Here is a 21,641-nt window from a genome sequence, read left to right as displayed (position 1 = left end):
TGGGATAAAAGTCCACTGTATGATAAAAGTCTTGCTACATATTTTCCCGGTACTGATAGGTTTAATCTAATTTTATACCCATGGGGGTTGAATTTATCAAAATCCTTTCTTAGGGGATGCCTACGTCATAGTAGCTTTATGCATGCAAAGTTTCAACCCGATCGGTTTAAAATTGACAAAGTTTCATACAAACTTTCATCCCCTATTTTATACCCTTGGGGGTAGAATTAATCAAAATCCTTTCTTAGCTGACGCCTACGACATAACATCTACCTGCATGCCAAATTTCAGCCCGATCCGTCCAGTGGTTTGGGCTGTGCGTTGATAGATCATTTTGTCAGTCAGTCAGTCACCTTTGAGTTATACTTATATATTTACATATCATTAAACAAATAATATTACTAGACATAGTTTATTCCACACTCACGCCTTTAATACAAATAGTAGTAGGGCGAGGCGCAAATGGTGCGATCACATTCCGTGGAGTGTATTCCGTTCTACGATATGACGTGGGATAGCCTATTCCCATATGGTGAACTAATTACAAACTCCGGGCTGGAACTGAGTAGAAAAACTCAACATTACTCTGCCCGACCTGGGGATCGAACCCGTGGCCTCAGCACTGCAGTCCTACCGTCATATAACTACGCCACCGCGGCAGTCGGCACACAACCTATCAAAGGGTAATTGGCGTAAACGTTTAGTAACACCGAGCAGATTTCAGCGATAATATCGCGGTTACAGCCGTGCTAAACGTTGTTAAACTATTAACGCAAACCGTGGGGGTAACTTGGGGAGAGAGCTTTAGCTTTTAACCTTTTAGGTAGCGGAAACCAAAATAGCTATAGCGAATTTCTGTAAAACGTTTGTTGGAATTTTTTTAGAGTCCTGCCAGTGGTCGAAATTCGACCGTCGAATTTAATATATCTATTTCAACACATAAAGATTATAATTTTCTAAGTTTCTTCATTGCTCATTTAATTTCTACATGTAATTCAACGGTCGCATTAAATATACTTATTTGAACACATAGACAAATTTTATTTTTCTTTAGTACTTTGTATGAACTGTAATTATACCAAGTCTTTCACTTCTGCTTGTACGCAATGTGTATAAAAGGGGTATAAAATGCTTTCTTCACATATTTATCTCTAGATAATTTAGTGAATCCTTTTCTAAAAAGGTATGTATATAACTAAGAGACCAGTCTTTTATGCGCGTTTGTTAAGTCACGATAATTAAGTATATACCAATACGTTTTTTTTTATATAATTTAATTTAAAACAATAATTTAATTACAAACAGATCAGTAATTCTCGCGGGGTTTTAAAAATAATTCAGCCAGTAGGAGATACATCTCTCGTATACGTAGATTGTATCTGATTATATGCATTGTTTTTTTAAAAAACATACAGATGACAGTAAAAACCTTTTTTACTGTCATCCAACTGAGTGTAATAAGTACGTAGTACATATATATCGATGGTAATAATGATACGTTCTGATATAATTTTAACAATTCAGTGTCATTTAGTAATTCAGCGTTATAATGGGTGTTGCTATCATAGATATACGTAACTTCCTCATGTCTAGTTCATTAAGAAAAAATCTAAAATATAAATAATCTGAAACGATACTTTTATGTTTTACTTTAAGTTTGACTTAATTTCAAATGGATGAGCTACAAGAATTAAAACTTAAAATATTATCAATAATAAGTTTAAAATATTGGGGAAAATATTCATATTTGAGATAAATAATAAAATAGTTCTTTCGGGATAGAATCGGTCTGAAGTCATAAGCGTAGTAAATTATACCTCGCATTTTTACAGAACGCTACTTAATCATTTCAAGTATATGTTAATTGCTAATGATGAAAATAGTTGCATAAAAAGGAATTACCTCGTCACACTCCTCGACGATCAGAGAAGGGAAGTTGCCGATGATGCCGTTGGACTCCCCGCGCCACCAGCCGTCGTCCACACCGTGGGCATCACGCGAGATCACGCGGATGATCTAATAAGTTCATAACATTAACGTTTTCAGCCCAAAATAATAAACTATCGTATTAACTTTGGACGTATTCTGAGAGAGATCACTTAAAACAAACAAAAAAATATGTAAAATTCTTTTGCGATTGCTCAAATGTTACGATCGATCCAAATATTGGGTTACTTTATTGAAATAAGCTGCGTAAAGACACAACACCGGTTCCACAAATTTCAAGTAAATTTTATTTGACTGTTATTGTATTACACAGCTGATGTAGAGAGTATTTTTTTACTATTTTGGGGTCATAGATTAGAGTGACACTTGTATTTGGTCGACTGATACTTTTAAGTAATCAATAAAATTACTCAGAAGTTATGAAACAGGATCTTTGAATAAAATATTTCGTATATTAAAAACACTAACATCACAGCTACACGATCTAAATATAGACAAATTATTACAGAATATTTCTTAGTAACTGATGAAACTGTTGTGTTGGTGTCTGAGTAAGGATATAACTAAGGCGGAATAGTATCGTACTTGTTGTTCGTATGACTAGTGGTAATTACATTAGCTTCTATTTATACGTGCGCCGACTTCTTTGTGAGTTTATGTTTCATGTAAGTAAATTGACAAGACAATGAATATTCAAGTGAGTTTAAAATTACGTTTGCATTTAGTGAAGTGCCCTTTGAGTTTTCTTTAGGTTTCACTTAAATTGGTATAAAATTGGTGGGAAGTGTTTTATTTATATATCAAGCTGTTTAAGTAATACGTATTTGTATTTTTTTTATTTTTAATTTATGTAAAAAAAAAGACTTCGAAAAATATTATCTTTAAATTTCCTTTAAACACTTACCTACAATCAATGATAAAAGTAATTTTAATCTTATTATATTCCAAGCCTGAAGGTAAAGCGACGTATTTTTTTTAAAGGTGTAAATTATAAGTAACGTTACATAACTATAGAATTAAAAAAGTTATGACGCAGGGACTTCAAAGTTAGTTTTTTTTATAAAATATTAAATTATTAAAATATTTTCAAAAGTTTCATGATTTTTTTTATTTCAATTCTTATAGTCATCAGTTTCGGATTGAAGAATTCTTGTATAATTGAGCCTTGTTTACCGACTCTGCATATATTTGCCAGACTAGTTATAATCATTTTGTTTTACCTAGTTCAAAGCTAAGGGCTTCCTTCACAACTTCTGGGTAAATGCTATATAAATAAAGCTATAAACCAACCAAATACAAAAGTCACACTGTAATCTATATACCTAAATAAATTGTAATATAATAAGTACTACCTACATTAGCTGTTTAGTTTGATAACTCTTAAATTAAATTTACTCGAAACTTGTGGTAGAGACCTTTAATATCGTAGCCGAAATATATAACTGCTCTTCAACGTAATGAACTACATATTCCCTTAATAAATCACATCACTCAAATACTAGTTTCGTTCACGAATCTGCCAGCGTAAAACAGTGTTCTTGGGTCTATTTGCGTACCAAATTAAATTTAAACACGTTCAACACATGTACCTTAAAAACATTTAATAGCTGTACAAGTTCTGTACCTGTCCTTCTTCAAGGTTGAGCTCATCATTAGCCTCAGCGTCATAATCGTAGAGCGCGAAGCAGTAGCCAATAGTAGGCAGCTGTTGTTCCTTGGGCTGCTCAGGTTTGGCCTCCTCTTGCTTGGGCTCCTCGGGCTTGGCGACGGGAGCCGAGATCACCGAGATCTGATCGGGCGACTGGACCACATCAGCGTCTTCGCCCTCCACAGTGTAATCCACAGAGGAGAAGGAGATCTGGGTGACCAGACCTGGCGCGGTCGATGCCTAGACAACAATGTTCTTAAGAAAGTAAATATCGTGGTTGGGTAAGAAGGTATATAAAAGAAACTTTATGTGGTATTATGGTTTATAGAAACTAGATATGTACGCGAATTGTATTTAAAAAAGTGAAGAAAACAGAACAACTATTTGTATAGTGTAGGTAACTTGCATTTTTCTTAAATTGTTGTAAGTATAACCATTATCTTTTTACCCTAATATTATTGTTTACAAAAAACTACGTATTATTTAATTTGACTGGATATGTTATCTAAGTTCCGTTAAACATAAATCATAAAATGTATCCGTAAAACTACGTATTAACTAAGTATAGATTATTGTTACTAAATTCTTCTATCACAAATTTTGTGTAGTCATAAATAACTATGAACATATAATATGCCTACGTATATTTAACATAAGTACTTTTCACTGTCCAGTAATATTACTTGTAACTAGTAATAAAAAATCGTAAAAAATATATAAAAATAAAATGCAACTCTTCATTGCAAACACGTAACTTCAAATGCATCATAGTTACGACTCAATTGTGCATTGTGCTATCGAATGGCCAACAAAAATATATCGCCATTTATCCGCCTTTTATTTCATCTCTTTGTTCTGGCAAGGCTTGTCTCATCCACTATAAAGGTCCACTTAGTTGCACCGTCTATGGTTCCAATCTGTAGTACTTTTTCAGTGTCATAACAATCGAGATCCAATGAAAGTCTCGGACCAGTGTTATATTAATAGGTCAATTATACTCGAGTATAGTGTAGCCAAATAAAAATTATAATAATAATATCAAGCCCTGTATATACATATATGTGTGTGTTTACCATATATTTATATACTGTACATACTGTCCCACAGCTGGGCATGGGGCTCCTCTACTACTGGGAGGGATTAGTCCTTAGTCCATCACGCTGGCCTAGTTCGGGTTGCTCGACTTCACACATCCAGAAAATTCCTACAGAGAACTTCTCAGGAATGCAAGGTTTTCTTACGATGTTTTCCTTCACCGTTAAAGCAAGCGATAATTCACAAAGAATACACACATATTTTTTTAGAAAATTGATATACGTGTCATTGGGTTTTGAAACTGCGGACATTCGTCTCGGCAGTCTGTTCCACACCCGACTAGCCTATCGCTTCTTCGTATAAAAATTACACATACGCAATATTGCTGCCAAATTACGGTAATCAGACGTCCATTGTATATTATGCCCTATTTTTTCGCAATATATTTACGATGTTCTCCATCAGAAATTTATCCCCGTGCTGACTTATTTTCTTTACACGTCGTCAAGATGGAAGTTGTGGTGCAAATATTTATCGTATTCCTATTCGGAGAGACTTACAAAAGGTTTCATTCTTATGCCATACAAGAATTAGAGGGAGAAAGTGGCGATGATCCTTGTTTAACTATTGTTAAAAAGTTAGGTAATTAAAAAGGTCCAAATGTTGTAAATAGGTATACTTATAGTATAAATGCTCTGGATCAGTTGTCCACATGTTGCCAAATGTGACTTTAATGCTAGCCCTGCATAAATAACCCATTACTGGTTGGAGCGTAGTTTTATCAAAACCGACAAGACTTTCTTAACAAAAGTACCACTGATTGGCAATTTCATTCCAATGCTCAGATTGTTAAACGTATTTCTGCTGAATAGCTGTTGCATCGATCAAATAATTTCATCTAGCAGTTAGGCAACCATTATTCTGGTATGGATTCAATAAACCTTTAACCGAGATTTCGTTACGGTAATTGCACTATTTGCACGAACACGATGAGTATTTCTAGGAAAGCTATGTGATTCACACGCCGACGATACCGCGGGCTCAATTAGAATTAATTCTATCCAGTTTTCTAGTCATTACGAACTATGAATGCTTTGACAGTATTTTTATTATGTTCATATCACTGGATAACGCTTGCCTGACTTTGACCTCGATTTTGTTTTTAGGTCAGAGATTGTAAAGCATTTGTCCAAAGGTCGCTTTATAACAGAAAAACAATTTTGTCATAATAAGGCGATTTTCCACTTCAGTCTATCCATTTAAATTTCAGGTGGGAAGCAATTATCAAAGTACTTGTGATATTTTTGTGTTTGGAATATATTTTATACACAATGAACTCTTCAACTTAGTGAATATACACAGGCTGATCGCCGGGAACGCAACCTACTTACGTGGGCCGTGATGGCGCGTGTTACAGTTTACATCTTCAGTCTTTACCCAGACAGATACAAATATTCTATAAGCAGTGGACTTTGTGAAGCTCTGGGTGGTAGATCTTTCCGAGGACTTTTACTCAATTGCAGAAAGAGAATAATATTTTTTCTTTGTCTATTGCAAACGCGACGGCCCTCGAAGCTTGAGACCCAGGATAGTTGCCCAGTTTCCTACTCCCTAGAGGCATTACTGCTCGACCAAGCTGTTAAATATTTAGTTGATGTTACCTGCTCGCGCTCAACGTCCAGATAGTTATGGGGTACGTATCCCTCCTCGCCGCGGTAGTTTCTCGCGCGCAGCCATCCATCGCCATCTCCCTCGCCAACCACCTCGAGCTGTTCATTCTCGATTATGGACAGTTCGTCCGGGTTTTGGGCCTGTTAGAGGAAATGGATGTTAAGTTACTAAATTCGTAAAAAAATGTTTTTAGAAACTCATTCTAGAACTTTTAATGTGGTAAAAAAAGGGATTAACTCGTACCCTATCACAACATGGTACGGTATACTTAAGCTTAGTAAAAAAAGGGGGAGCATTAGTTGCGTCTCTGCTTACCTCATCAAAAATGAAAGCCGTTAATGTATACGCAAGAAAACGATTGACTGAGCAAGGAGTAAATTTTTCTACATCAAAATTCTGAACTGTGTTCTTAAATTATTAGAGTTAAGGAAGAGATTTGTTACTTTTCGCCACACATTTATGCTGTTATCTTCTTCTATCTATCTATACTTATAATAAATCTGTAGAGAGGTCAATTCTGTACATGAAATATATTTCAAAAATAACTATCAGGGGGTGATTAGGGATCGATACTGATGCCAAAAATGCAATTAGTAAAATTTTTGTCTGTCTGTCTGTCTGTCTGTATAACCGTTATAGAAACAAAAACTACTCGACGGATTTTAACGAAACTTGGTACAATTATTTTTCATACTCCTGTGCTGGTTATAGTATACTTTTCATCACGCTACAATTAATAGGAGCAGAGCAGTGAAGGGAAATGTTGGGAAAACGGGAGAAGTTACTCCATTTTTAAGCTTCCGTCGCGTGTGCAACCTTAATGGTTAAAGCTACACAGAAATCATGTATGACGGAAATGTTCTCCTTAAAATTATGTAAAAATATCCCACGACAGCATATGTCTATCTTTTATGGTTGACTCACAATAACACGTGTAACTCCCGATAGCTTGGCAGTTCGAAGCTTTCTCATTATATTTGTCTACTCTTACGTTTATAACACTCTCAGTCATCCCCTAATTAAAAAAAGTTAACATTATTAAATATTCCATAAAAAAAGAATCATAGAAATCGGTATAGAAACACCAAAGTTATACATGAAATACGCTAATAATAAGCCATCATGCGTGAATACTGAATCATGTTATAAGGATTATTTTTGTATATATATAAGGTCGCGAACGCACAGGCAGGCGGCTTGCTTGGCACCTAGAGGCTAGCGAATCACCTAGCGAGTAGCTTCGTAAAACGAACATTCTCGAACGTTCGCGACCGGCTCCACTTTTGAAGTCCGAAATCCACGCGGGCGAAGCTGCGAGCGGAAGCTAGTCTTAAATATTTAAAATCATATTGATATAAATTTATCTTAAATATCTTAATTATACTTTGTGTAAAGCAAATAGAATGGCGTGCAAGCTACATTTATACAATGAATGTCTGACTTAAGACCCCAAAGTCCACAGTTATTATTCGTTACGAACAGTGCGACGAGCTGACACAAGACTAGTTACCAAGGAAATTTCAAATTCTCAATGCAGCCGTGAATGCATGTTCAGTATTCTAAATTTATTATCATATGAAAGCTGCGCAAAGGTAAATTGTAAGTAATTGCAGACCGGACGGCACGTGTGCAATATACGGCTTTTCAGCAAATTGCGGACCTCTTAGTGAGACTTAAACCATTCAAAATTAATTTCACGAAATGGACAACCTGCGCGTCAATTTCGGATAATAGGAATCAGTTTGGTTAGTTCGTACCATGTGACGTGACCGCAATTGCTTTTCAAGCGCTCGCATTGAATGCAGAAGCTATTTTAAAAGTTAAAGCATAAAGAGGAATAGAAGCAAAAACAATAAAGAGAAGTACAGAAGCGTAGCGTGGGATTTGCCGCTCGGGGCGGACCCTAAATTTTCTGCCCGTAGTTGCTGGAGGGTAAACAAAAATCCCATTCCAAAACTAAAAAACGCGACATCAACTCCGCGACGCAACTCATGCATGCGACAAAATATCTACGACAAAGTTCAAATTTTTCAAGCATTTATTCGGCTTCACTTCCCCACTGGGTCAGTGTGTCCGAATTTTATGCGTTTACCGAATTTTGTGGTTTAGACGAGGTATTCTCAGAAGTGAAGCTAACAAAAGTCTATTAATGTGTTATTCGAATGGATAAATAATTATGTAACAAATGATGCCTGACGGTAGAAGGTATTGCATTAGAGAATTTATGAGAAATAATTGATAGCGTGATCTTATGGGTCCTGGTGACCTTATATTAACCAACTTCAAAATAGGAGGAAGTTCTCAATTTGACATGGTTTGTTCTATAAACATTTTTTTAGCGTCAATAACATCATTAATCATGTTCTTATATCTGGGAAATTAAACTATTTTTAGAGTTTTATCGCAGTTTTCATATTATGATATTCTCCTGACGTTCCGAAGACTTTGCTGCCTTCAGGGCCACGGGTTGGACTGAGGTGCAGGTCCTATTTTTTTTGTTTTCAGTTAAAGTTAACGATCGCAGAAACTCGTTTTGGCTACGGTCTCAAGATGCGAAATAGAAAAAGTATAGCAGCAAACTTCAAAGGCAACTAACTATATGTGCTTCACCTGTGTCGCTTCTATAATTTAATCAGCTACGTTCCTATATAAAAGCTTAGTAATTTTAATGTAACAACAATCCTCTTATCAAAATTAAGCTGCCTAAAACATATCAAACGATATGGCTTATCCAATAAACACGTTTGTTTCAAACTCCAATTATTCAACTAGAATATACGTGACTAAATTGACCACCGCTCATTACATTCCATATTGTACCGCAAACATTTCCAATTAAAAATATCTACGTTGTTTGTAAATTGACTTTCCCGGTAATAACTCTGATTTAGTGTGGCCGGCTGCTGTCCATACTAATTATCGCGTTCCAATTATACTGTTTTGTTTCGAATATATTTAGTAGAAATTATTTTTAATTTGAGGTTTATATTTTGCTATCTTTTAATGTTACTTTAAAAATGTATAATACTTTTCTTTTCCAATTCCAAATTATTTGTGATTGGATGTTTTTCTTTCGCCTTTTGGCAGAGAATAAAGATACTTAATACATTATAATTGACAAAAAGTCATTGTTGTAACAAAGACAAGGAATGAACACAGACGTACCTTTAAGGGCAAATTTACGTCTGTGGAGAAGAAGCAAATATTACTACAAAGATTACCAAAACAAGTGTGCGTATTCTCAGAAAGGATTACGTACGACAGGCAAAAGACAGTAACTAACCGAAAGTCCTTGAAAATCTAAAAATAATATTTGATTTTACGAAACAAATATTATGAAAGTCGTGTTGTGGACCGAGTGGTCTGTGCCCACCACAAAAATTACGTGGTCTACGCACCACTCATTGCTATGAGTGAATTTCGAAGCAGGCACCTACTATTTCTATAATTATTCAAAACGATCAAGTCTGCAAATACATAAAAGTATATTTTTTTTATAGGACACTCCCTGGTAAATAACTCTAATTACACCCACGCACCCCTCTAGGACCGCTTGGTATCCTTTAAGTTTTATACATTCTGTCACGCAAAAATCAATAGTGCGACTCGTAGGTTACTGGTTTTTAAAACCTATTTGTCTGCAGAACATAATTATTAAATTGAATGTTGATCTTACAGTTGCGCAATTTTCTTATATCGACTTAAGTAATAAGTGTTGCCAACTTAATAGTATCAGTTAAAACTGGTAATATAAGCACTTTTTTAAGCAGAGAAATATTTTATATTTTTTTGTAGCTGATGTACATTGCTGCTTTATTTAACAAATTTAGTGGTACGTGACGCTAAAATAGCACTTACTGTGTACGAGTAGAGCGCAGTGCATTTGTATAGCGGCGCTGCTGGCTGCTCAGCAGTCTCCTGCGGGGCGGTCTCAGGCTCCGGCTCGCCCCAGTTAACCTGCGTGGGATCATCCCAGCCCACGGCTAACTGCTCGATGCGCATACGCTCCTCCTCTAGAGCGGCTGCGCAGGAAAAGTGTGATTTAGTTTGGTTTCATATTTATTCATTAGCATAATAATAATATTGTGAATATTAGAAAGAAAATTGATTAATGTTATGGAAAAGTTGATACCTAATATCTGCTTGTCCTCGTATCGTGTACTATTACAAATACGCTACCGACGCAGCCACTATATAATGTTAACCAAAAGTCTAAACTTAAATCACAAACAAACTTTAACTATTGTTCGTCTCGACAGATAATAAATATCCCAATAATAAACACTGTGAAGGGCAACCGTCAGAAATCGAGGTGAGCCTCGTGTAAAAATATCACACCTAGACATTGAATCTAAAATGTTGCTGTTCACTGGAATATAAATATCCGATTTTACTTGTAGTAAATATTTGGAAATGGTTTTGTGCAATTTTAGGATTGATGATAAAATAATGGTAATGCATATATGTATAGACCCATGCCTTTCATCTCTGCAGGGGTAGGCAGAGGAGCAACCAGTACACCCACTTTGCACCATGTATGTCCCGATTAATGATGTTTTAAGGGACGACAATATTGTCGTATCGGGCATAATTTCAGACCCCTACCTGATACTGAGCAGAAAAATCCAATATCATGTTTCCCGAGCCCGGAATCGAACTCAAGATCTCAAGGACAGCGTGCATGAGCGTGAATACAACCATGCAGGACAGTAAAAATAAATAGCCGGTCGCTATTCTGTAGTGTGGGAGAACTAAATTGTTCATGCTTACTTACGTATCGCTGGCTCTCTATTACAAGGTCTGCATTTTTATTTAGGTTGTAAAAATATATATAAAAAATAATTATGTTGGTAAAAATTTGGAAAGACAAGATAATTCATAGTTCCTCCCTTATCATTCGTGATTATTTGAATTTTTCAAACTGTTAATAATTGTGAAATGTTATTGAAACTATTTTATGTCATGTACAGTCAGCCACAAAAATAGCTGAACTATTATAAAACTTCGTAATTCTACGCATTAACTTCAATCAATATATTTTTTGTCTGATTCTACTAAACAAAAAACGACTGTTGGCAAGACATGAAAGTATAAATGTGCTTTGAAATTTTTGATTCGTTCTACTGATTTTGTGGCTGACTGTACATTCCATCCGCAGTTACAATAATTATCGTTAGCTCGCCTTTTGTTTGTAAAATCTACATCACAATGCCTTACGGGCCACCACTGCTATAATGGCGCAGTACAACATGCGTATCGACGCGAAATCTTATTGTTTATAATATAAAGAAATCGTATGAGGTAATAAACTTCGCGGCTGTAGGTCTAGGCAACCCAAACATAGGGACAATGCGATTGAATACATTGTAACATTCATTCATTCATTCATTCATTTACCTTCATTATTCCGGATCCGTAACTAAAAGTAAAGAATTATTGTAACTTTATATCAGACATAAAAAAAACAAAATCTATTTTAAATTTAACTGATGCGCATAGTTGTAATTAACCGTGGCAAATCCCCGTTCGTTTTCAATGATACGCGAGCCATACTGGATGTTCCCAATGTAAAACGTCAAAGGTAACGACTACCATTTATCAGAACATTTTCGAGTATCAAGCTTTGTTAGCTATCTAGTTTGGTTAAAGGTTTTATTCGAGTTTTACGTGAGCTCAAAGCGGTGCCTATGTAAAGGAAAATTCCAAATTCGACGTTCAATCAGTGGGTATGTTATTAACTCACAGCTTTTACATTTGACAAAAGGATTGTTTAAAGATTCTTATTTATTTACCGTACACATTGTCACAGATACTGATAAATAAAATGGTTCGGTTATAAAAATATGAATGATTTATTTGTTGATCTTTTTTTTCATAATATCTGTTTTCTATTACAATCAGGACGCTATAAATCATCGAAAATATTGTTACTTTCTAGACTCTTCGGCGTACGCCTCTCATCATAGCGTACTGATATTTCTAAGAGTCCTACTCACATAATTTCAATATGCACGTGTTTTTAAATACTTAGCTATAATTTATATTTATAACTAGCAACCCCGCTCCCGCGATTTTTTTTCCGTATAAACATGATCCCGGGATAAAAAATAGCCCATAGCGCTGAGAAGTAATGTAGCTTCCTATTAAAAAAACAAACTGATGAGTAGGTACTTCCCGGGATAAGCGCGCTTAAACAACCAAACAAACTGTTTAGCTTTAATAGATTTAGCTAGATTATTCCACCATACTATTATATTAAAATAATGCTTTTGTTCGTACGTACGTAAATTCCCAAAAGACCTTACAAGAGGTCTTTATAACAGGAAAAGTTTGTTTTTGTAGGACTCGTGTAACCACGTTAACGGTAAACTTTGGGAATTAGGTGTACGAATTTATTTTCGATGTATATTGTCAAACAACAATAAAAAAAATATATTAACTTACTCGATACGAACTATACTTTAATCCCTGATTTAGATACTCGCCGAATACAGACGAATAGTCACGAATACGTGCGTGTAACACCTTATTGGGTTGTATTCGTTAATCCAATACATAGTTATATTAATTCGCCGAGTTATTCAGCGAACTATTTTCTAATAGTCTAAATGACTCACTACGTATAAGCTCCTGCTGGGGTGGAGACTAATCTGATATAAATTAAACCAATTTATTGAAATAGTGGTAATTAATGATAATAGCTCTTTTAGTGCATTCTCACAAGTATCCATTATCGATGCAGTACACGGAAGGGCTTTAATGACAGCTGGCTTCTATCGTAAAGCCGATAAGCTATAACTCTGTGTTAACATGGGAACATGTTGCTAGACTCGACGTATTGGAATAAGGGTCGACGTTGTTTGGGACAACATGAAGAGCGAGCTAACATCTACTAAAAATATAAGTCGACAAATACGAAGAAATTTCATTTGGATGTTTATTTTTAATCTTCGTCATGGCTAAATGGACATTCGAATTTTAAACAGCATTATAGTTTTAGATCTTAATATCACAATGGTATACACCGTCTTTTCTTTAAACTTCAAAGGTTATTTTATTCAAAGGCAACAAACTTTAAAAACTCAAAGTGGAATAATTTTAAATACATGAATGAACTTCCGCGGAGGGCAACGACTTCCAACTTTCGCAACGTTAAGTCCGATAATGATTCAGGTCATGTCAAAACTTTAAAAATTCCATGAGCGGCAAACTTCAAATTAAAGTTAGCGATTGAAAAAGCTTAAATTATGGCAACATCGTCACGCCATGTTATGTAATGAATAGTGGAGTACATCAGTGGCAAAGGGTCTATATAATTCCCACCGGCTTCCCTTCCGTGATTTATGTAAATTCTAATTATCATAAGAATGATTTGCTGGCCGCGTTTATGCGTATTAATAATATTATGTTGTGTTGGCTTCCCTTTCTCTGAATTTCACCTTTTGCCACTTCAGTATAAATGGCAACATTTCATTTTTTCAACATACTCAAATGTTTATATTTTATGAAACTAGATCTAAATTTGTGACACCCATATTTGTTCTTTTTTTAAAACTCAGATATTGTCATTCATGATTTTCACTTTGAATTTTGTTTTATTTTAAACGACGTAAGAACCAAATGACGTCACTTATACTGGTCAAGACGCAATGACCTATGCAGTAAAAAATAAGTGAAGTGACAGATTTTTTGTTTCTCTCTCTCTTTGAAAGTGACAGTCGTGATGTATCTATTGTAATATTGTCAATATTTGATATAGGCAAATGACGGTGTCTTAGTTTATTAAAATAAATAGTAAGGTGGACCAAGGAACTATTTCATTCAACTGTATATGTGACGTGATCAAGCATTTTGCGGTTATTAATTTTTTTCTTCGAAATTAAGTATTAATAATTCATAATCGAACTCAGAGTAGAAATATTAAGAAACGGTATTTTTGTTTTAGGCACGTTTACATTTTGAAATGTTGTCAATTGTAACAGACAATGTTAATTTTCCCTTTAATAATTTCCGATAGGTGTGTAATAAAAATTGCTACCACTGTTTTGTGTATATTTTTTCAGTCACATACAAATAATAGTGTTTATAAAGAAAAGTGTCAAGTTCATTCTTATAAAATGTGTGCGTAAGATTTTAATATTAGGTCATTTGGTTGAAATGTAAAGAGTACCAGCCCTACATAATACAGGTCAGTGGCAATACACTAAAGCAGCGAGAGCACATGTCCTATTTCATGCGTTTCAAAGGCCCCCATCCCACGAGGGTTTTAACTGATTGGCTTTTTTAAATACACTTCGATTTGTAGCTATTTGACAGATGTTAGTTATTACAAAGCTTACATAATCTATTGATAGAATTTTTAAAGTAGTTTATACTATTCTTGATTAGTGTAGGTAATTTCAATGATACCAAATTGCCTTTTATTCAGAACTAAACTGCAAACTATTAGTATCGTCTTGTTAAGGACGTTGAGAAACTATAAGTATTACTAATAAAAATAATAATAATATCAGCCTTGTATAATATATTTGCCCACTGCTGAGCACGGGCCTCCTCTACTACTGAGAGGGATTAGGCCTTAGTCCACCAGGCTGGCCTAGTGCGGGTTGGTAGACTCCACACACCTTCGAAATTCCTATAGAGAACTTCTCAGATGTGCAGGTTTCCTCACGATGTTTTCCTTCACCGTTAAAGCGAACGATAAATTCACAAAGAATACACACATGATTTTAGAAAAGTCAGAGGTGTGTGCCCTTGGGAATTGAACCTGTGGACATTCGTCTCGGCAGTCCGTTCCACACCCAACTAGGCTATCGCCGCTTAAGTATTACTAACAACTTTTGAAAAATATATTAATAACTTTTGAGATATATATACAAAGTGTACAATACAATTACTATTAATAAAAAGCATTGGCGATTTTTTTTACAGGCATGGAAAATTTATCCCACTGCACTTGATGGTAAGTTTTGGGTCCAATAGAATCTCGACTGACGAGAGTTGATTACCCCACGGCAGTCGATATAATAATGCCGTCCTGTTGGACCGGTTAAGTGGGCTACTGTGGCGGGTTTCAACACCTTGCACGGTGGTCCCTATTCGGTCCGATATAAAATATATCCGACCTCCACTAGTTACCTACTCTCCATCTCACTTAAAACCAATAAACTAACTGTACTCAAACACAAAGTATTGGCCGGTAATGTTTTCAATATTAGTAACCAATTTCTAAATTCAGGTAATCGAAGTATCGAACACTATTTCCGCTAATTAATTTATAGCAAATCCCTATCGTCGTAAACAGAGTTTCTACTACAATTTGGGATTACAGTTGTTTCACCAAAATTAACAAAGTTTGGGAACCAATCCACGGTGATTATGTTAAAATTTAATATCATATAAGCTTGTTACAATTAACAATGAATTAGATAGTTAATTAGTGTAACATAGACCAACAATGGGTTATGCAGATTAAGTTATAATTCTATTTTTAAATCATAAGATAATGTATCCACATTGCATTATTTCCGATGTTCCTCGTGTTTGATAATTTACACTGTAATACTTTGATATTTCATACATTCTGTATTGCAATTTATGATAATAAAATTCCTAGGTAAGTATTGTTTCGTATGGCCATCATCCACATTTCTTCAAGTGTATAATAATTCACTGTAACTTTTTCAACGTTTCTACAAGATTTAATTATGAACATTTCATTAAAATTATAGTCGGTTCATTAATTTTCATTTTATTACTTAAAGGTACTGCTTACACTATAAGAGCCCGATATTGTATTTGTGATCGTTCATAACATCGAAAATCTCACCATATCAATTCTCGTAACCTATTAATTAAGCAGTATTCTAATTACAAATTTGTAATTATACGTATACACGGCGTACAACGTCTGTATAGACGTATTCGGTGTCCTAAATGCCAGCTAATTAAATGGTGATATGAATTGTTATTAGATAATAATTAGCTAATGTAATAGTTTCTGCGAGGATTAATTATATTTGTACAAACGAAGTCACAGATACTAATTAAATATGTCTGGTTGTGTGTGTGCGATAATTAATAATATCGGAAATTTAGGTATGCTTTGTGCATATATTATGTTTTCAATTAATTTAAGATATTTTTTGTTACGTAAAGCTGAAGAAGTCCAAAGCATATTTTTTGTTTTGATACATAACTTGTTTTAAATTCTATTCTTTCGAAGTTTCGTAGCTTTTTAGTGCACTTTTACTTTATATTTACATTGGTTTTAACCGATTAATTTGAAGGCGCTCTTAGTTGATTTAGCTATTTTAACAACTGCTAGCGTAATGTAATCAGCGACAAGTCGGCATTTTCTGCGAGGCGCCTTGGGTTTCTGTAAATCTTTAGTGCCACTTACTGTCAACATCTTCATCATGCTCGTCTTCGTTCTGAGAGCCGGAGGTGGTGCGTTGATGGCCTCCTGAGGCAGAGGCGCCGGCAGAAGTACCCGCCTCGCCTTCAGTGTTGTCGCTGTCGTAGAATGAGTCCGAGCTTGGCTGGTCCTGATAAACAAATTTGTTGAGGGAATAATTCATAGAATTCAATAAGTTTCGAAGTTTTTTCATGGCTACCGTCGTTTAAACTCGTAGAGTCAAATTAAACCGCAATTATTATCTTGCTAGAAAATTGTAAAATTAATTATTATGAACGCACCCCGATGCGCCAATCTGAATCTTCTTACATACGGAATAAGTGCAATTTGATTAGGTTCTAATCGACGTCTGCTTAACTTTTTAGTACTTTTTCTTTCACCGTTAACAAGGGCTATGAGATCTAGATCTTATAATCTCTAATTGTCCAGGTTAAAGTCACTTACAGCAGCTCCAGAAGCATCAGTTCTCACGCTGAGCAGGCTGCTGCTACGAGGCAGGGTCTCCTGCACCGCAAGCAAATCGATCTCCTTCAGCCACTCATCGACGGGAGCACCGCTGGCTTTCAAGCACTCCAAGCGAGCCTCGTACTTGGCCTTGGATGTCTCCGAGCGACGGATGTTGGCACGCAGCTCGTCCATACGCACCTCCAGATCAGGACCGTTCGGGTCATTTGGATCCACCTGTGTAAAAATCTATCCTTCAGAAGAGGTTAGTTTCATATGTTAATTGTTTATCGATAGTTTTGACAACGCAAATTACATAATTGAAGAATACAATTATTGCCAAATTCATTTATAGCTGCGTCAGGTTAGAAAATTTTGTTTATTCGATTACCAAACTCATAATGATATTCTTAATACTGAAAACCGCATAGCATAAATCAATGCCTCTAGAATTATACAATTTACCACAGCGATTCCTTACATAGCATAGCTGTGAATTGACATAGAACTTTGCAAATTAACCCTTTTAGGTCGTCACCAGAAAGAATGAGTACAAACTTTCGGCCACTACTGCCTAAGGGGTAGATCGTGCAAGTTCATGATTTGTAATGAAAATTGCAATTCCATCGGGCACAATACAAATTATTAGTTATTCCCAAAACATTTGTGACAGCAATCATTCGCAACGCAACGATCGCTTAGCTCCTAAGATCTAACACAGCTATTAACCTTTTGTCCGGCGTCACGCATGGCCTGATACAGATGCAGTTTGCGCGTAGCATCGCGGACGAGCGCGGTCTCGCGGACGACGCGAGTGGCCCAGCGGCGCGACTCCTGCGCAAGCGTGGTGGCAACAGCATCGTGCTCGATGGTGACCATCTCGATTGGGTCGTTGTCGCATGGCTCGAACTCATACTGTATCGAAGATGATTATTGAATAATACATAATGGATTGTTTGGGTTGATTTTACAGCAAACGATTCATGCCAAATATTTTTAATTATATAAACATTTAAATTTATTCTAGACTCTATTGTATAGTATATATATTGATTGTTCTTAGCAATTCTTATGCGTCACTGAGGCCTAAATTTAGATGTTTTAATTAACCGAGCGAGAAATCGATGACAATAGATTCACAAACGAAATATCTTGAATTGTTAATTTAGTTTGGTAAAGGATGGATAATATCGAGAAGATCTTGCAATGCATAAAATGATTTCCTTAAATGTTAAGGAAATGGAAATTTTCTAAACTAGTTTAAAAAATACTTTTGGGTTTAAAATTGGGGTTCAATTAGCAATAAAAAACTACAGAAATTTTGCTGTTATTCGTTATTGTATATACATTTCTCGATATACATGTAGATATTACATATGAGATGTGCCCATATGTAAATCGTATATTCAATTGGACATTAACTCGTGAATTCAGTAAAAAAAAAACTAGACTACGCTTATTCATACGTAATAACGATGAAACGCCATGAATGTCACCCAGCCCTCAGAGGTGTGCGTAGAAGTGTGTGTATTTATTTCAAACTGCTGAATAAAGTGGTTTGATATTGCATATTTAAGTAACCTTTCATAACAGAATAATAACCATTATCGAGTATCGAGAGAGTGTTAAGTTTTTGTTACTATTTTCATAATTGATCGTGTATCGCTGAATTCCTCAAATTACGGCTATCAATTTTAACGGGGAACAGCCAGGAGATATTATAGTGCACAGGTGTGTGCGCAATACATAGGTGTATTCTGTTCCTTCACACTCGTAGTCCGGACGGACGGCGCTTTAAGTTAACCAACGATTTGTGCTTTCCAGGGCACGAGGGTAGTACACCGGCAACTTCCTCAATTCGAGCATTAATTGACTAAAGAAGGTAGAAAAACCCAGTCACTATTATTTTTGGTCCGTCCCGGGTTTTGTACCCAGGACTAAAGTGTGTAGTTGGACATGTACCGCATACGCATAGCAACTATGCCACCGATGCAGTCGAAAGAAAACTGTTTCTAAGGTGGATTGAAGAACATTTGAATCTTTAACGTAAACTGATTCAGTCATTCATAACAATTCTCAATATTCGGTTAGCTCGAATATGAACATGTGATCCAATGTGATCCATCAAAATACATGCGTTGCTAAGAATACAATGAAACCCATTTGTCAACATGCAGCTTCAATTGTAGAAATTAACCTTCAATTGTGACGTCACGATCAATCATGACACCTGGAAAGAGTTCGTATGACGGAGTACCAATGCATTTATATATTTTGAATACGTACCCCAGACTCATATGTGTAACTTACTATAAAACAATTCGTTTTAATGCTTCACAATGGTTGCGAGACATCAAGATTTTGCAAGATATAAAGCAAAAATTAAGTAGATTTCTTGCCCGCTCGTTTATTAATGATAAATATATAATTAAATTCAAATTAGTAACATATTAATAGACGATTTGAACTGTCAACACAAGTGATTGTAAATTACGAACAATATTTAATTCTAAAATCTACCATATTGATTAGTAAGATGCAACACATTATACCCTAATTCCTTCATAATTCATTTTATTTAATATTTATTCCAAGCAACAAAGTATTTATAACAATATCTCAATACTTTCAATAAATCGTTAAATTTAACGGAAAACTTTCATAAAATGTTTGCACATTATATTATTTACAAAACAGGAAATTAATTTAAGTTCTAAGTATACAGTGAAAGTGTCTTGCAATTCTGTTAGTTTAATTGGGAATTGTACATTTAAATTCATATCTTCAATATATGGTAAATTAGAAATGAGAATTATTATTGTTACTATGTAATTAACAATATTTTATAAGGATTCTTCTTAATATAACAAAACTGCTATTGTAACCTAACAGAGTCCACTTTTTTAAATTATTCCAATGCATTTTAATGGTATATACAGTTCGTAAAGTTCCACATATTTTGTAAAAAAAATCAATGAACAATTCTATAGGCAAGCGACGTACTGTCTCAAAAGTTCAACAATGTTCTTATACAATATTTATATCTCACGTAACGCCGCGAACAGATACAGTAAATCTTAGTAAATCTTTGTTATCATCTTATTTCACCGTACTGTTACGTAATCTAATCTCACGATATTTGAGGTTCATTTAGAAATATGTTACAAGAAATGTAGTTTCCAAATGAATGCACAACGTAGTTCATTTAATATCATTATTAAAAGACGAAAACTAATAAAACAGAGGATATTAAAAACAAAAATGTTATGTAACTATCCTACCTTAAATTACATTTCAATTCAACAACACAAATTTTACTCTAATACAATAGTGCACAATTCATTTCAAGTTGCAGCGATAATTCGAATCCATTGTAAGTACGTCTACTAACCTGGATGTGTTGTTTCAAGACGGGGTAGTACAAGTAAACGCATTGCAAGTTGTACTCTCTGGTCAGTTGTTGGGCTTGGTCGCGGATCTTGCCGAACGAATGCTGGGTGGCAGAGCAAGTCAACAGCTCAGTGCGGCCCATGAGAGTCAAGAACTCAGAAACCTTCTCGTACACGGCTGCTTCCATGCCATGAAGACACGCTTGCAGCTCCACGAGGAAGTAGCGGTTCTGTTGAATAAATGCATTCATTAATCTAACAGGTAATTGAAACCCTAATTAAACTTACCATGTATGTATACAACATCTAATTACGCAGGATATTCTGACACAATTCCGATGGTATTAGTGATAAAAATATTTATTTTGAAGCTGAGATTGAATACGCTAGTTTCATAGACCGGTATTAATCCAAGATATATGTAAGAAAGTTTTTTTATAAGGATTTTATCTCATAGCAAGAGGTCATTTCAGGGATATGCTGTTTGTGATCGCTGCATTCAAAGGCGAGTTCAATGTCATTGCAATGATTACATTAGAGTTTTATTACCGACCGTGTCAGTGGCGTTGCATCTCATTTGAGTAAATGACCAACAAATTTGCATGCAGTGACGTGTGGAGGCGAGTTTACAATGAATGGGCGTGCGATTAAATGCACGTTTGATTGCACAAAGCCTGTATCCTGCGTTGGACGTTGTCGTGTTGTTTTTGGTGCACGTCAAAGGGATTGACTCCAATAATGAGCTTTATTTTAGCACGGAATAGCTTGAAGCGACCGCCTTTAGGTTACTACCTGTGGTCTAGCAATCTGTAATATGGGCTAGGAGAATTTGCAACACGTATATCGTTTGACACTGTTTTAAAATAAATGTATCAAATTTTAAGTTAAATTTCAGACAATCTTTAAAAACTAAAGTCATTAGAAACATGATCCAGGTATATAGAAGTATAAAGATTTTAATCGGTGAGCTGAAGCCAGCAAAATAAGTCTGCATACAGCGGATTCCATTCAGCGGTGCATTAATATTGATATAAAAATACTTTCTTGGAAACATTTCGAACTTCGGAAAATATAGCGAGCATTTAAATGT

General features: G+C 35.2%; 1 protein-coding gene across 2 annotated transcripts in view; it reads right to left on the bottom strand.

The window, feature by feature from the left end:
* LOC115445597 (protein nervous wreck) overlaps window positions 1-21,641 on the bottom strand; it is a 130,862-nt gene that overhangs the window by 10,202 nt on the left and 99,019 nt on the right. For both annotated transcript variants that reach the window (XM_030171919.2, XM_030171918.2), the window contains exons 7-14: window positions 20,554-20,781; window positions 17,892-18,077; window positions 17,163-17,399; window positions 16,704-16,848; window positions 10,160-10,323; window positions 6,292-6,441; window positions 3,572-3,835; window positions 1,903-2,016 (exon numbers count right to left, since the gene is read on the bottom strand). In XM_030171919.2, coding sequence (XP_030027779.1) covers window positions 1,903-2,016; window positions 3,572-3,835; window positions 6,292-6,441; window positions 10,160-10,323; window positions 16,704-16,848; window positions 17,163-17,399; window positions 17,892-18,077; window positions 20,554-20,781 — 1,488 coding nt within the window. The remainder of the gene's footprint in view (window positions 1-1,902; window positions 2,017-3,571; window positions 3,836-6,291; window positions 6,442-10,159; window positions 10,324-16,703; window positions 16,849-17,162; window positions 17,400-17,891; window positions 18,078-20,553; window positions 20,782-21,641) is intronic.

The sequence above is a fragment of the Manduca sexta genome, chromosome 27 (assembly GCF_014839805.1).
Source record: "Manduca sexta isolate Smith_Timp_Sample1 chromosome 27, JHU_Msex_v1.0, whole genome shotgun sequence".
Classification (NCBI taxonomy): domain Eukaryota; kingdom Metazoa; phylum Arthropoda; class Insecta; order Lepidoptera; family Sphingidae; genus Manduca; species Manduca sexta.
The sequence above is the reverse complement of the archived record's forward strand: the minus strand, read 5'-3'. Positions and strand labels throughout refer to the sequence as shown.